The following is a 16,102-nucleotide window of genomic DNA, read 5'->3' as shown; positions in this document are numbered from 1 at the left end:
GATTGGCTGTTTTATGCTCCACTCGCTTTCCCCAAATTTTTGACCTCGGTAACCAAGTGATGCACTGTGCCAAGTTTGGTGACTCTGGCTTTATAGTTGTGAGAATGGCAGCCTTTTCCATTTTTTCCATTGACGTGAATAGGTGAAATCTGATTGGCTGCTTGTGGTTCCGTCCAGGTGTGTGTGTGGAGTGGGGCCTAAATCCCCCACAACATATCTTCCCAGGTAATAAGGGACCTGTATATCAAGTTTTGCTGAATCATTCAAGGCGTTTCCGAGTGATGGCGACACACACACTCACATTATATATATATATATATATATATATATATATATATATATATATATATATATATATATATATATATATATATATATACTGTATATATATATATATATATATATATATATATATATATATATATATATTATTTAGTATGTATGCAGCACCAACATCTTCCGCAGAGTATATTTTCTTGTCCCTTAACTGTCCCTCACGGTGGCTTACAATCTAATCCTTACCATAGTCATATGTCTATGTATGTATCGTGTAGTGCCTGTATCATACTCCAGGGTCAATTAAGGGGGAAACCAATTAACTTATCTTTATGTTTTGGGATGTGGGAGGAAACCAGAGTGCCTGAAGGAAACCCACACAGACCATGGTAGAACATACAACCTCAGTGCTGATAGTGCCCTGACTGGGATTTTAACTTAGGGACCCGGCGCTGATAGGCAAGTGTGCTATACACACTGTGTCACCGTGCCCTGGCCTTTTGGCTAAAATCACATTTTCAGACAGGAAGAGGCAGACCTGCTAAAATGTTCCCTCCCACTACTCTACCATTCCCTCCGCTTCTCCACCCCATTCGCTTTCCTTAAAGAGAATCTGTACTCTAATATTCTTACAATAAAAAGCATACCATTCTATTCATTATTTTCTCATGTGCCCCTCTGTGCTGTTTCTGCCACTCTCTGCTGCAATCCTGGCTTGTAATTAACAGTTTTAGGCAGTGTTTACAAACAAACTAACCAGCTTCTAATAGGCTCAGCTAAGCATAGTGTGTGAGTCATTCAGAGTGTGCAGGGGGCCTGCAGAGGGTGTGTATCGCTTCTACCAATCACAAGCAGCCCTGCACATTCCACACAATCAAGCCTTAGCCCGACAAACAGGACAGAGGAAAGATACATTGATTTATTACAGAGACAGTGCAGTTAGGAAAGACTGCAGTAAGCCAGAGCAGATTAGAACAGGCATAGGAACTTATAGGATAGAAGAACTAAGGCTAAAAAATGTGTTACAGAGTCTCTTTAATTGTGGCAAACTGCCTCTACCTGTCTGAAAATTTTAAAATTTCACTGTGCCCGAAAGTCAACTTTTTCAAGGAGTGATTATAGGATTACAGGGGGAACTAGGAGAGGAAAGACCAATGCACAAAGGTAAGTGGATCCCACAAGAACATACCTCTGCTTACCTTATGGAGCTTTGTGTGAGGTCAGGTATACTTTAAAAAATTATATTTATGCATGTTTGAAATACACAGTGTTAAATGCATGAGACTGAAAAATTTAAATAGTACATGGATACACTCTAACAACCTCTACATTAGTATTGTGAAATGAATTGATTACATATCTGTTAGCAGGATACCAGGTGTTCGAGAACTGACAATGTTTACTGTGTTTTAAGTAAAGTAGTAAAAAAAACCTTCTACAACAGTTATAGATTCATTTGTTCTGCCCTGGTGTGAAGAGTACAAGGTCATCTAGAATTTATTGTACAAGTGTTAAAGTTTTAATTAGTGCCCTTTAAATTAAGACGGTTAGTAGACTTGTTTGATGAAGCTAGTGGCAGTGTCTATATATTGACTTTCCAGACAGCCTGACAAAACATAAATCTGTTTGCAAGCAATCATTTTCGGTTATATTCATATGCATTTCATTGAATGAATATGTTTCCAATACTGTTGGATGCTCATTTAAACAAATGGTGTTCTGCTCCCTTTCACTTCATTAAAATATGCAATATAGCAGAACTCAAATTAGATAACTGAAAAGCTTGATGGAGTGCATGCGTTCCTGTGGGAGAAGCAATGATCTCAGGGAATGGACAATTCAGTTACTTGTAAATAAGCAGCAAGGAATAGCAACACAATGAAAGCAAGTAAATAAAGTTTCTTTTTGTGCAACATTGCAAGAGCATCTTTTAAAATCTGTTCATTTCAAATTTTCATAAACTAGTTTTATCATTTTGTGAAACATTGCAAGGACACTTTTTATATCTGTCTATTTCAAATGTTTTATTTTATAGGTTAGTTTTATTTATATATTTATTTGTGCATAAAAATCAATGTTATAAACTGAATATCATTCAGATCATACGGGTTGCAGGTTCTTTCCTTGAAATATTTGAAGTATTACCTGTTACAATTTTCATTGCATTTTGGGGTTGTAGTTATAAACTAATAGCATTATTTTATTTACATTTATGTTTTCTCAACATATAGGATGGTCGTCTAAAAGTAAACGATCAACTGCTTGCTGTGAATGGGGAAAACTTGCTAGGTAAATCAAATCGAGAGGCTATGGAAACATTGCGAAGGTCCATGTCTATGGAGGGGAACATCCGTGGTATGATCCAGCTGGTTATTCTGAGAAAGTTGGATAAACAGACAGAGGTAAGTTTACACCTGCAGATATTGAAATGTAGTAATAAACAGTTATATAACATACCGTGGACAGTGTTGGCTAGGGAACGGGGAAGTGTGGCAAAAGAAGTCAGTTCAGATACAAAGATGTAGTTCAGGAGTCCATCCAGCGTCACAAGGCTCAAAAGGCCAGAGTCACTCCAGCAGAGCAAGATGAGTGAAATCCAGCAATAAGGCACTTGCAACTTGTCACCACATGTGCCACAGATAATGAGGTCATTCAGTAGGCCTTTAGATGGAGGAGGTAAACATTGTCCGCCTGGTTACAAATCAAGTCATCTAAAGGTGTCCTCAGAACTGAAGAAGAAATGTGTTCGACCATCTATTGCTACAGTATATCTAATTTACAAGGGTATACCAGAGAGTATGTAATTTTGAGATGACAAAGCCTCCTCTTTACAGACAAAAAAGCTGTTCTTTGCTTCTGAAAGCCTATTAAAGAATTGGGGAAAAATGACAAGTGAGCATTTTCAATTCTATTCCACAGAATCCGAAGTAGCATCCCTAGTGGCTATATCATGCTGAGTGGATGCCTCTGCCTGCTGCAACAGCCTAATCTCATCCTCTGGGTTGCAAATGTGTTCTTTGGTCTCAGAGACCCAAGTACAGAGAGCCGGTATATTTTGCCTCAAAAGAGAAACCTCAGTTCTTACCTCCTTAAGATTGTTGTAATAGTGGGTTGATTGGCGAGAGTTGATGGTGTCTATAATTTAACCAACAAAAAATAGAATAATGCAGGATATCTACCTTAAGTTATTTAACTCTGTCTCACCTATCAAACACCTGTATATATTCCCAAAAAAATTATAGGGAGCCTGAGCATAAGAAAGTATAACAATTTATTCCAATTTATTAATGCCTATTAACCTCTTTAAATAGCAACAATGATTACACCTTAAATTCAATTAAAAATCTCCTCAATGACTATAGCAAGCAACAGGATGCCGGAGCAGAACTGCAAGACTAATAGGTGCACCTATTTTAACTACCGGTATTTAATGTGTTAAAGTCTTCAGGCCCCTTTAAATCCAGTGCAGCATGTCATATATCGCCATCCTGGTTATCCTGAGCATATCTTCAATCCACCCTTATTATTTTCCAGCCTCTGTTCTAGTGTCCATATAGTAAAACACCCTGTTATAATTTAAGTAGGCCTCAGTTACTTGGCCTGAGTTTTATGTAAAAGGCTTGTCCGCAGTGTATGCCTTTAAAATAGACAGAGGCATCTCAGGGTCTGCGTGTAGCAGAAGATACACGCAGATACTGAGAACATGTTCCTAAGAGAAGGCCATCGGTTTACTCTGACCTCCACTTACAGGACAGGAACAGTAAACATTGGCCATATTTACTAAACATTCACATTCCCGCATCTGGGTCAAGTGCCTCATCGATTATTAATCGAGTAGGTGTGTATGATGACACCACAAGTGAGTCCACCAATAGACTTATTTAGGGGGTGGCGAAGATGATGTCATATTTAACTCTTTCCTAGCCGGTATTAAATCTGGAGCGAGCAATGGAGAACTCACTTCTGCTTCTTCCTTCTGCACTAGCTCGCAAGGCCGACTGGGACCTAAGCATGTTCGTCCTTTCTGTAATCTGATATAATGTATGTTGTACATATGTAGTTTAGTGTAACGTAGTTAGGAAGAAGGTACCTGATTGACTTCAAGAGGGAGTCTAATCATGAGCTTATAACGCAACATGAAGATTGGCATGGCTAGGATATGATGAATGTATCTATCTGTATTCCTGTGACTTGAATAAATGACGGAAACATTGAAAGAAGCCTGAGCAAGTCTATATCCTGTTTGCTGTGTGGAGAGTCAAGTGATCTCACAGTCTGTGAGACGATGGTGTCGAAGCAAGGTGATAAGAACAGTTTATAACACACCCCCATTACGTGTAGCGATATGCTTACACAACCCTGTGAAGCCAAGCATCCCACGGAGTAAGAACAAAGTGACATCCAGCAAGCAAACTTTGTCAGCCAACTTACATCAGTTGATTATCACCGTCAGCTTCAATTGTACAGAGTTCAACAAGGGCTGGTACTCGCGTGCCCTGATTGTTAAATCTGGCCACATCATCTTTGCATCATCCTAGCCAAACAACGGGCTGGAGGAGCGGTCTCGTATTCTCGCCACCTGGCGTAACTCCGGAGCGAGGCAACAAGGGAAGAGGGGCGGAGGCTTAGAGGGTGGATCGATGCATCCGTAGGTCAGCGGGATGACGTCAACACCCACGTGACGCGTTTCGCCAATAGGCTTCTTCAGACGTGTGTGCACGTAATGGGAATCGTACACCTCTTATAGCTGGTGCACGCCCCCATATGCATCAGATACCATACGTATCATTGTTGCGTCTCAAATATTCACAACACCATCTAGTGTCCATTCTTGAAACTGCAGGGTAAATCTCTTTTATAGGAAAACCTATAAGTTCATGTCAGAATTTAGCCCGTGTGGCTGCATAGAATTGCATCTATAGATCCAAAAGGACTCTTTTTTCAAAAGCTGCTGATCAAAGTCTCCCCGTCTAGGGCTGATGTTCAGCTTATAAATTCCTTTAGCTTTTAAGAATCTAGGATTGGAGTCATGAAACATCTTAAAATGCATAGCAACTGGGCTTTTTCATATCCTGATTTTATATTATTCACATGTTCTTGTATCCTATCTCTTAAAGGTCCAAAAGTCTTCCCAATATATATCATATCACAACTACATTTTAATTGATAGATTACTTTTTCCGTAGCACAGTCCATGTAGTCATTAATCCTGAATACAGTAGAGCCATCATAATTAGGAAAGGTATCGCCTTTTTCCTTATAGGGACACATTAAACAATCACCGCATCGAAACATCCCCTTACGATTTCTTTTAACTACCCCTGGGGTATTCTTATGTTTAAATTCACTGCTCACGAACACGTCCGAAAGGTTCCTGCCCCTCCTCGCTGCAATATGTGGGTAATCACCCACCAATCCTTTTATAATGAGGTCCCTACATAAGAAATGCCAATGTTTGGCCAGAACTTCTCTTATTTCGTTATAACGAGATCCATATGTGGTCACAACTTCCACCCCTGAATCTTTCAGCTGATTGTCAAGTGACCTTTTGACCAGTAAATCTGATCGTCTTTTTGCCAATGCCTTATAATAGGCCCTATTGATTATATGTTTTGGATAACCCCTAGCTAGGAGCCTTGTTTTGAGGTCCTCTGCTTCCATTTTAAAATCATCAATTTGACTGCAGTTACGTCGCATTCGCATGAACTGACCGGTAGGTACAGCCCATTTTTGCGACGGTAAATGCGCGCTTTTAGCTGACAGCAAGGTATTACCGGCAGTTTCCTTGCGAAACGTACTCGTAACCAGATCACCTCCCAGTTTTTTAATTTTCAAATCAAGAAAGGAGATTTCCGTTTGGCTGTAAGTGTACGTTAGGAATATGTTTCTGCTGTTCTTATTTAAATCCTCAAAAAATTGATGTAGTTGGGGTTCAGTACCCTTCCAGACGACAAAAATTGCGTCCACATACCTCAACCAGAGGGCGACGTGTTCCCGGTACCCACGCATGCCCCTGACCACGGTCTCCTCCCAGAAACCTAGGTGTAGGCACGCATAGGACGGGGAACATGCCGCCCCCATGGCTACACCCCTCTTTTGTCTATACAGTTCACCTTTAAATTCAAAATAATTATTATTGAGGATCAGCTTCATCATATCCACCACATACTCAACATGTCCTATTTTTTTTTTTTTTTTTAATATATACAGGTGTCCATAATTTGTTTCACCCAGAATTCCATCAAGCCATGTTTCTCAGTGCCCCAGGGAATCTTAGAGGATCTTACAGGAACTTCTGGCAGTGGAATAGACACTCTATACACTTCTGGCTACACCCCCCTGTTATAAAAACTACAGACTAAGCACAAAAATCAGGACTTACAAATTATCAGTAACAACTTTCTTCATGTCTTTGTGCAGAAAGGTGGGGTGGTGTCAGAGCAGACTTAAATCCAATCCAAATCCAATAAAGTTGGACCATTCTAAGGGATGAGAGGGGGATTTCAAAGACATGGTATGATGCCATTCTGGATCCTATAACAGCCCAATTCTGACCTGATGTGGTTGGCATATACGTTTTTTGTTTCTTTTAACTAAAGACATTTTGTTAAAGCACAAAGAAATTGTACATTTACAGTGGAATATACAAGTAAAGTAAACCCTGAAGTGGGAGGCAAACACTGTCTCCACCCAGAGGAAAGCCCAGCAGAGGCTTTACGTCCTCCGTCAACTGAAGAAGTTCGGCATGTCACGGAAACTGCTGGCGAACTTCTATACCGCAACCATCGAATCCGTCCTTTGTTCTTCCATCACTGTCTGGTATGCTGGCTCCTCCGAAGACGACATACGCAAACTACAGAGGTTCATCAGGTCAGCGGAAAGGATCATCGGGGACACACTCCATGCCCTAGACTCCCTCTATAATGCCAGACTACGCTCCAGAGCTCTGAAGATCGCCAAGGATCCCTCCCACCCTGGCCACCAGTTTTTCAATCAGCTCCCCTTGGGGCGGAGGTACCGGTCCATCTCCACAAAGACCACGAGACACAAAAACAGCTTCTTCCCCTCAGCTGTAATTTCACTAAACTCTATAAACTCCGCACATGCTCTGCCCCCGTAGGCCCCCAATGTTGACTTCCTGCCTGCAAACCACATGGCAGATATATTTGGAAAAGTGGTCTAGTAGATGCAGTAGTGAGCAATGTTGCTATTTTTGCAGATGATACAAAATTGTGCAGAATCATCAACTCTCAGGAAGATAGTGTCATATTGCAACAGGATCTGGATAGGATGGCTATATGGGCACATACATGGCAGACGAAATTAAATGTTGACAAATGTAAAGTCATGCATTTTGGTCGTACAAATGGTCTAGCACCATACAAAATAAATGGGATACAGTTGGGGACATCAAACTTGGAGAAGGACTTAGGAGTACTCATCGACAACAAGTTAAATAATCGTACTCAATGCCAAGCCGCTGCAGCTAAAGCGAACTCAATTTTGGGATGCCTTAAAAGGGAAATAAAAACTTGAGATGCTAGCATAATATTGCCCCTGTTTACCTCTCTAGTAAGGCCACATCTGGAATATGGAATTCAGTTCTGGGCACCACATTACAAAAAAGATATTGCAGTTTTAGAGCAGGTGCAGAGACGAGCTACAAAATTGATACGTGGGATGGAAGGTCTCGCTTACCAAGAAAGGTTAGATAAACTGGGCTTATTTAGTCTAGAGAAAAGACACCTTAGAGGAGATCTAATTAACATGTATAAATACATCAGAGGGCAATATAATAGCTTGGCGGATGAGCTTTTTGTCCCTAGGCCTTCTCAAAGGACTAGAGGACATGATCTGCGCATGGAGGAAAAACGTTTTAGCCATTTATTTAGGAAAGGGTTCTTTAAAGTAAGAGTGATTAAGATGTGGAATGCATTGCCACAGGAAGTAGTTATAGCAAACTCTATACCTGCATTTAAAGGGGGCTTAGATGCTTTCCTTGCGTTGAAAGACATCCATGGCTACAATTACTAGGTTATGCCTAATGATGTTGATCCAGGGATTTAATCTGATTACCATCTGGATTTGGGAAGGAATTTTTCCCTTTTGGGGCTAATTGGACCATGCCTTGTGGGGGTTTTTTTTCGCCTTCCTCTGGATCAACAGGGATATGTGAGGGAGCAGGCTGGAATTGTACTTTGTACTGGTTGAACTCGATGGACGTATGTCTTTTTTCAACCAAAATAACTATGTAAGTATGTAACTATGTATTATGTATGTTTTTGAGATGAAGTGTTGTCTACTATGTTCTATGCTCTGTTGTCTCTTATGTTTCTATGCATATGCACTGTATTCATGTGCCAAGCCCAATTCCGGGCACGACCCAGTCGTGCTTGGCGAAATAAATGCGATTCTAATCCAAAAAATGTTCATGCAAAGTATTTCTCATTTAGAGTAATGAACAATGAAATAAGTTATCACGTACATTGTGCCTCAGAACTGCAATGACATAAACGTGATCCAACACAATTCAAGATGATATGGTGCATCCACTCAAAGTAATGATGGTCCAAATAAGTAATGACGGTCAATTATTATTATTTTTTTTATTTATTTATATAGCGCCAGCATTTTCCACAGCGCTTTACAAAGCACAATAAGACGACAAGGGGAACATAGATACAATTAAAAAATGTACAGCAGAGTCCCAAGCAGCACAAATATTGTGACAAAAACAGTAAACATAAGGAGGATGACCCTGCCCTTGCGAGTTTACAATCTAAAGGGTAGTGGATGACTCACTAGGTAAGGGGGAGGAGGATGGATGAGGCAGTGACATTTTGCCTCTGATTACATTGTGAACAGATAAGTGCTTAAGGGCTATAGAATGTTATAAGCTTGTCTGAATAGGTGTGTTTTAAGAGTGCATTTAAAGATGTCCAGGTTTGGAGCATGTAGTACAGGCTGTGGAAGAGAGTTCCAGATAAGGGATGATGCTCGTGTAAAGTCCTGGATGCGAGCATGAGAAGAGGTGATCACCTTAGAGGCCAGGAGAATTTCTTGGGATGAGCGAAGGTTGCGGGAGGGACAATATCTAGAGATTAGTGAGGGGATGTATGGAGGGGACAACTCGTAAAGGGCTTTGTATGTTAGAGTCAGGAGTTTGAACTGGATCCTCTGGGTAATGGGTAGCCAGTGGAGAGAACGACACACTGGGGCTGCATCGGAAGAGCGTGTGGAAAGGTGAATGACGCGGGCAGCTGAATTTAGAAGGGGTTGGAGAGATGCTAGCCTGTTTTTTGGTAGAACGCAGAGCAGGGTGTTGCATTAGTCTAGGCGGGAGATGATTAAGGCATGTACAAGCATTTTGGTGGCCTCTTGTGTGAGGAAGGGATGGATACGGAATATAATTTTGAGCTGGAAATAGCAGGTGGTGGTTAATGAGGCAATATGAGGTTTAAAGGAGAGCTCTGAGTGAAGTATAACCCTCAAGCAGCGGGCCTTAGTGGTCGAGGTTATTGGGGTGTTGTCTACAGTTATGGTTGCAAGTGGTGGGGGTGTAGATAGCGATGGTGGAAAAATCACAATTTCCGTTTTTACTCATGATGTTTGAGGAAGCGGGAGGACATGAATGCGGAAACGGCACGTAGACAGTCGGGGACTCTGGATAATAGTGATGACAGGTCGGGAGCTGAGAGATAGATTTGGGTGTCATCCGCATGGAGGTGGTACTGGAAGACAAAATAGTTAATTAGTTGTCCCAGGCCACGAGTGTAGATTGAGAAAAGAAGTGGCCCGAGAACCGAGCCTTGAAATACACCAACATACAGTGGGCATGGGGAGGAATTGGTGTTAGAGAAGGACACAGTGTAAGAGCGTCCAGAGAGATAAGAGGAGATCCAGGAATGTGCTTGTCCCTTGATTCCTAAGGATGACCGCGTCTGGAGAAACCGGGCATGATCAACCGTGTCAAAGGCAGAGGAAAGGTCAAGGAGTATTAGAATGGAGAACTGGCCTTTGGATCTAGCTACCAGTAGGTCATTAGCAACTTTCGTGAGGACAGTTTCAGTGGAATGGTGTGTACGGAATCCAGATTGAAAGGGGTCAAGTAAGGAGTTGGTAGAGAGAAAGGCAGACAATTGTGAATGGATGTGACGTTCCAGCAGTTTAGAAGCAAAGGGGAGGAGCGAGACAGGACGGTAATTGGATAGAGAAGTTGGATCAAGAGAGGGTTTTTTGATAAGTGGTGTGATGATAGCTTGTTTGAATAAGGAAGGAAAAGTGCCAGTGGAGATAGAAAGGTTTAATGGAGTTGTTAGAGCGGGATTTAAGGAGGAGGAAAGCTGGGGGATTAGATGAGAGGGAATGGGGTCCAGGGCACAGGTAGTGAGATATGCTTTGGAGATTAGCGAGGAAAGACACTGTTCAGTGAGTGTGGTGAAAGCTGTTAGAGTGGGAGAGTGGTCTTGTGGAGCGGGGGGAAGGCAGTTAGTAGTGAGCGAGGGTGCAGGCATACAGAAGGAATTTACAGGTGATGGTTGAGCTGGTAAAAATGGTTGCGTGTTGAAGCTATTACATATTGCATCAATCTTGCTTGTTAAGTATGATGCAAAGTCATCAGCTGACAGACGTGGTAGGGGGAGGAGATGGGGGACAAAGTAGGGAGTTAAAGGTGTTGAACAATTGTTTTAGGTTGTGGGACTGTGAGGAAATGAGCGAGGAGAAATAAGACTGCTTAGCAGAGGTGAGGGCATCCCTGAGCTCCTGCATAATTTTTCATAGTGATGAAAGTCCTCTACAGCAGTTCTCTTTCTCCAGCACCTTTCTGCCACCCTGGAGTGCCTTTTCAGCTGTTTGATTGGTTCAGTGAGCCAGGGCTGCCAGTTAGTTTGCTGGGGGCGGGTGGTGGTGAGTGGAGCAGCTGAATTCATGGCAGAGGAGACTACACTAAATAAGTAACTGGATGCTGTCAGGAACCGGCACGCTTGCGTATACGGTTCCCGACTGCGGGTTTGAACAGATCAAGCGGGGAGCCGCCTTATTCAAGCTAAAAACAAGGCTGTGACCCCTCAATTGCTTCTTACTGCCACCACTAGCTGTTGCTAGACACGCCCACTCGGCTGTCGAGTGCTCAGCGCGCAATCCGCGTTTTCGTATTCGGGTCAGCTTTTCGCTTTAGGCCGAATACGGGAACGCCACACACACACACACACACACACACACACACACACACACACACACACACACACACACACACACACACACACACACACACACACACACACACACACACACACACACACACACACACACACACACACACACACACTACAGTTGTACAGTAACACGGCACAATCAGGCACTGACTTGTAATGCAAGTTACACTGTAGTGCAGCAAAACCACTAACAGTCGTTCCGAACGATACTGTTAGCCACTCTGCTGTCGAGCGCAACAGTGCCCATACACACAATGCAATTACAATCTCATGCGGTAGGGTTGCTCAAACGTAAAATCAGGCATGGACTTATACACAGTTACACTTCAGTCTCTTCTAGGCTATGAGTGTTAGTTTAGTACAGCAGAAGTCAAACTTATTAAATAACGATTTAATATTCCAGGAAAAAAGTGAAACAATGCAGAAAATAATATACAAAAGATTTACAAAAACAAAGTAAAAATTACAATGATAAAAGTTACAACGATACACACAAGACAAGTTGCAAAAATAAAAGGGAAAAACGTTACCAGCATATCGATCTGAGCGTTGTTTGCGGGAGGACGCAACTTCTGGTTAGGAACCAGATAAGTCCTAGCTAGTCCAAAGACTACCAGTTGTGACTATCCTAGCTGAGGTTTTATAGTGCGCTGGGTGGCCTGGGGCATGTAATGTTCCGTCCCCAAAACTAACGCAATTTCCCAGATTGTGACATCGAATTTCAAGGCTTTTCCTGTCACACTTCGCAGACTTCAAAGAAATCCTGTGTTTGTTCAAAATCCAATTCCCACAGGCAAACGTCTACAGTTCCACAGGTCAAGTCCATACATCAAAAGATTGTGAAGTGAGGCTGTTCAACATTCCATCAGGCTGCCATATGCAAATTTCAAACATTCCTGTGTTAGCTTCCTCAAGTGGCTGCTAATTAGCAGTTCCCTGCTACCCCAGGAACACAAGGCAAATGTAGTTTCGCAGACAATCACACCTGAGACAGCAGATCAAAGGTGACTGCTAGTGGCCTAATGAACCATTTCCTTGCCCCAGGCTAGTAATTTCAGGTAACAGCTTCCTTCTAGCAGACAATGGTAGAGTTAATCTACACATACAGGAACTCCATGACGCCAGCCTGGCATATCTACACCTTTGACATAATACACAGCAGATAGAACATTGATAGAATATGTTCCTGTATTATCCCAACATCATAACTAGCTGCTATATCATGACAGATGCTGCCTCAGGGTCAGTGTAGGTAGACAGAGTACTTAGAGGTTGCAAGGCCTCAGTCAGGGAATTCAGATCCAGGTTGCGGTAATTCCTGCACATGACCGTACGGTGTAGTGTTGGAGGAGTTGAGGGTAGAGAAGAATTGATTGAGAAGGTAAGAAGGTTGTGGTCTGAGAGGGGAAACAGAGTGTTATGGAAGCTTGAAATAGAACAGAGGCGGGTAAAGACAAGGTCAAGAGTGTGGCCGTCTTTGTGGGTGGGAGTGGAGGACCATTGGGAGAGGTCAAACGAGGAGGTGAGAGAGAGCAGTTTGGTGGATGAAGAGCAATTAGTGTCGATGGGTGTATTGAAATCTCCAATGATGATAGAGGGTATTCAGTGGAGAGGAACTGGAGAAGCCATGCTGAAAAGTGATCAATGAAAGTAGAGGGTGGACCGGGCGGGCGGTAGAAAACAGCAATCTGAATGTGGTATGGAGAGTAGAGATGGACAGCACGTCTTCAGAGAGGAGGATCCCCACCCCGCCTCCAAGTTTGTGGCCAGGTCTAGGGGCATGACTAAATTTTAGACCACCATGTGATAGAGCTGCTGGAGACACATTGTCTGATGGAGTTAGCCATGTCTCAGTGAGCCCCCAGTAAGGTGAAAGTCAATATAGGGATTTATAATCCAAGGATACATACAGGTATAATAGGGTCACATGCCATGAGAACACAAAAACATAAAGAGCCATGGGCAGATAAAACATTGAATTATCAAGTTACATTATATCACAAGGATCCACATTTTCATGATGAAATGATCCCAGCTCTGAAGTAGGATAGTACTAAATCTACATTAAAGCGAACCTGAACTCAGAACTTCCTTTCTGCTCTAAAAGATAAGCAACAGCATAATAACCTTTAAAAAAACATTTCTTTGTTATAGCCTACAGAACTGCTGCAATACATCTGCAGTGTTTCTTCTTCCCACTTTCATGGAAACAGACAAAGGGTTAACATCTTGTGTTACAAATTAGCTGAGGCTGCCCGGGCTGCTGAGAGATCAAATAACAATTGTGATTACTTGCAGCTGAGGGGTAATTAGACTTGCTCTTTACTCTAAACACAAGCAGGGTGGATTTTTCTGTATTGTCCTTGTGTCCTGTGCATGAGTTCAGGTCCACTTTAACGTTCTCTCCACTTATCCCATATAGCATGAAACTTAAGCATGGTTCAAACTGACGTTTTGCTGCCATTAAACTTGGTGTTTTAAAAGTAACATTTTTAGGGATCTACTGCTGTCCCATGCAAGTGGATGGTAGCGTTTAGTAGGAGTTTGAAAGCCTGTCAGTAGATCCCTTCGTCTCATCTTGTCTCAGAAGCAACATGCAGTTTCTAGAAGTCATTTAAAAGTCAGCAAAAGCCACTGAAAGCCAACAAAAGCCCACATCCCTGCCCTTTCCCTATACCCACATCCTTCAAAAGCCACCAAAAGCCTAAAAAATATGCAACGCTCTCTTGAAAGCCATTAACCCCCTGAACGTTATGCCGCTCAGGAGGTTTTGCAGCCTCAGAGTCCCCAGGATTAATCCAATAGATTGAATGGCTGCAAAAGGTTTAGCTCCCACTTGTCTAAGGAACATTATTCCCCTATTAACCCAGAAGTGTGTATCTGGGATAGTAAGTAGTTCTTGACCTGTAGGATTTTATCCAAAATGGCATATGATAGTCTCCACCTCTCTGCTTCAGGTAATTCATCAACTGCTTGCAGACCATCATGTGGTTAGCAGATATTTATTTTATTAGTTTTTAACTGTAGGTCCAATGATGCCATCAGTAAAATGCAGGATTATTCAGATGAAAAAAGAACATGAATTCCATTAAGTTGTTTTGATGATATATTGTCCAGACAAGAGCCCTATTGCTTTCATATGATCAAAGTGCATTAAAACCCATAGAAACCTAGCTCAGAGTAGTGAGGGGTTAAAGCAGTATGGAGACTGGGAACCTTCTTTGTGCTTTGCAGGGGCAAAGAAGTTGTGGAGCTCAAATGTATTTAAAAAAATGCAGTACCCAGTTGGTAACTGTCTGCAACCCCTTCTCCCTTCAGCACCCCCTCCCCCCATCATTAACTGCAGATTTTGAGTTTATCTCATATTGGGCCCAATCTTTCTCTCCTACCTTATCTCACCCCAACAGAATTTTTAGTAAAATTTCAAAGCCCCAAAATGTGTACAGACTTTTTATTCCACCCCCCCCCCCCACACACACACACACACACAAACACAAACGCACGCACGCAGACACAATTTATTTACAGCTCTGTATGGCTCTCTGTAGCATGTCTTCAACATTGTAGTGCCTGTTTCACCAGAGACAGAGACTTTGGTGCCCTGTGATGGTGACCTTAGGGGCACAATGTGTTTGTTAAGCAACTGCCAAGACAAATTCCTTGTAGGTGCAAGCTTACTTGGCGAAATTAAATTGATTCTGATGAGGTTGCTGACAGAGATTGCAAATATAGTGTGACTGAACTATTGGGTGAGACTGGGGCAGATGACTCGAGAACTTTTGAATGCATTGTAACTACAATAGATTGTGAGTGCAGTGTGATTGCTGGCAGAGATTAGGCTGTACACTGTGTAACTGCTAGCATGGATTTGAAGTGTACTGCGAGTGCAGACTGTAGTTAATATACTGGGATGGCCTAATGGTCAGTGGTGATTTATAATATTTCCAGTGGAGACATGTTGAGATCCCTAAGGATGTCTTAGGAAATCAAGCACTCTGATTTGAGTTGCATCTATTCCCTTGAGAACTGTATGTAAAACGATGTGGTATTAGTATTATTGATTTATAAAATGCCAACATATTCTGTGGTGCTGTGCAAAGTAAATATGTAAATAGCTTCAAAGTTTTGGTACTGAAGCTGTCAGCACAGTGTAGCAATAATAAAAAACATGGATGTTGCTTAGATAAGAAAATTATAATTTCTCTCCACATATGATAGTAATTTCTTCTATTCAGCCCATAACCTTAACCACCCCAAAAATAAAAATCAACAAAAAGCCACACCTGATGAGGAGGTCCAGTGCTTAAAGTGGAACTGAAGCTAAAAAACAAAGTGTTTCACCTACTTGGGGCTTCTGCCAGCCCCTTGCAATCGTCCTGTCCCATGCCGGTTCTCCACGATCCTCCGTTCCTCTGGCCACGCGTTACTTCACTCGTGCGTGCCGGTGCAGGATGCTATTGCGGAGGGTAACACGAACAAGGCTACGCGTGGCAGGGCTGCTCAGGAGCAGTGGCCCATAGACTTACAAGTCGAACTAAGCGAAGCTAGCTGGCGGCGGGAGAACAGAGGATCGTGGAGGACTAGTGTGGGACAGGATGGCTGCAAAAGGC

At 42.3% G+C, this 16,102-nt stretch overlaps 1 protein-coding gene across 2 annotated transcripts in view; it reads left to right on the top strand.

The window, feature by feature from the left end:
• Positions 1–16,102, top strand: part of PARD3B (par-3 family cell polarity regulator beta) — an 807,407-nt gene that overhangs the window by 570,359 nt on the left and 220,946 nt on the right. For both annotated transcript variants that reach the window (XM_068245009.1, XM_068245008.1), the window contains one exon: positions 2,508–2,678. In XM_068245009.1, coding sequence (XP_068101110.1) covers positions 2,508–2,678 — 171 coding nt within the window. The remainder of the gene's footprint in view (positions 1–2,507; positions 2,679–16,102) is intronic.

This window comes from Hyperolius riggenbachi, chromosome 7 (genome assembly GCF_040937935.1).
Source record: "Hyperolius riggenbachi isolate aHypRig1 chromosome 7, aHypRig1.pri, whole genome shotgun sequence".
In the NCBI taxonomy this organism is placed as follows: domain Eukaryota; kingdom Metazoa; phylum Chordata; class Amphibia; order Anura; family Hyperoliidae; genus Hyperolius; species Hyperolius riggenbachi.
Note: the sequence above shows the minus strand (reverse complement) of the source record. Positions and strands in the feature narration are given on the sequence as shown.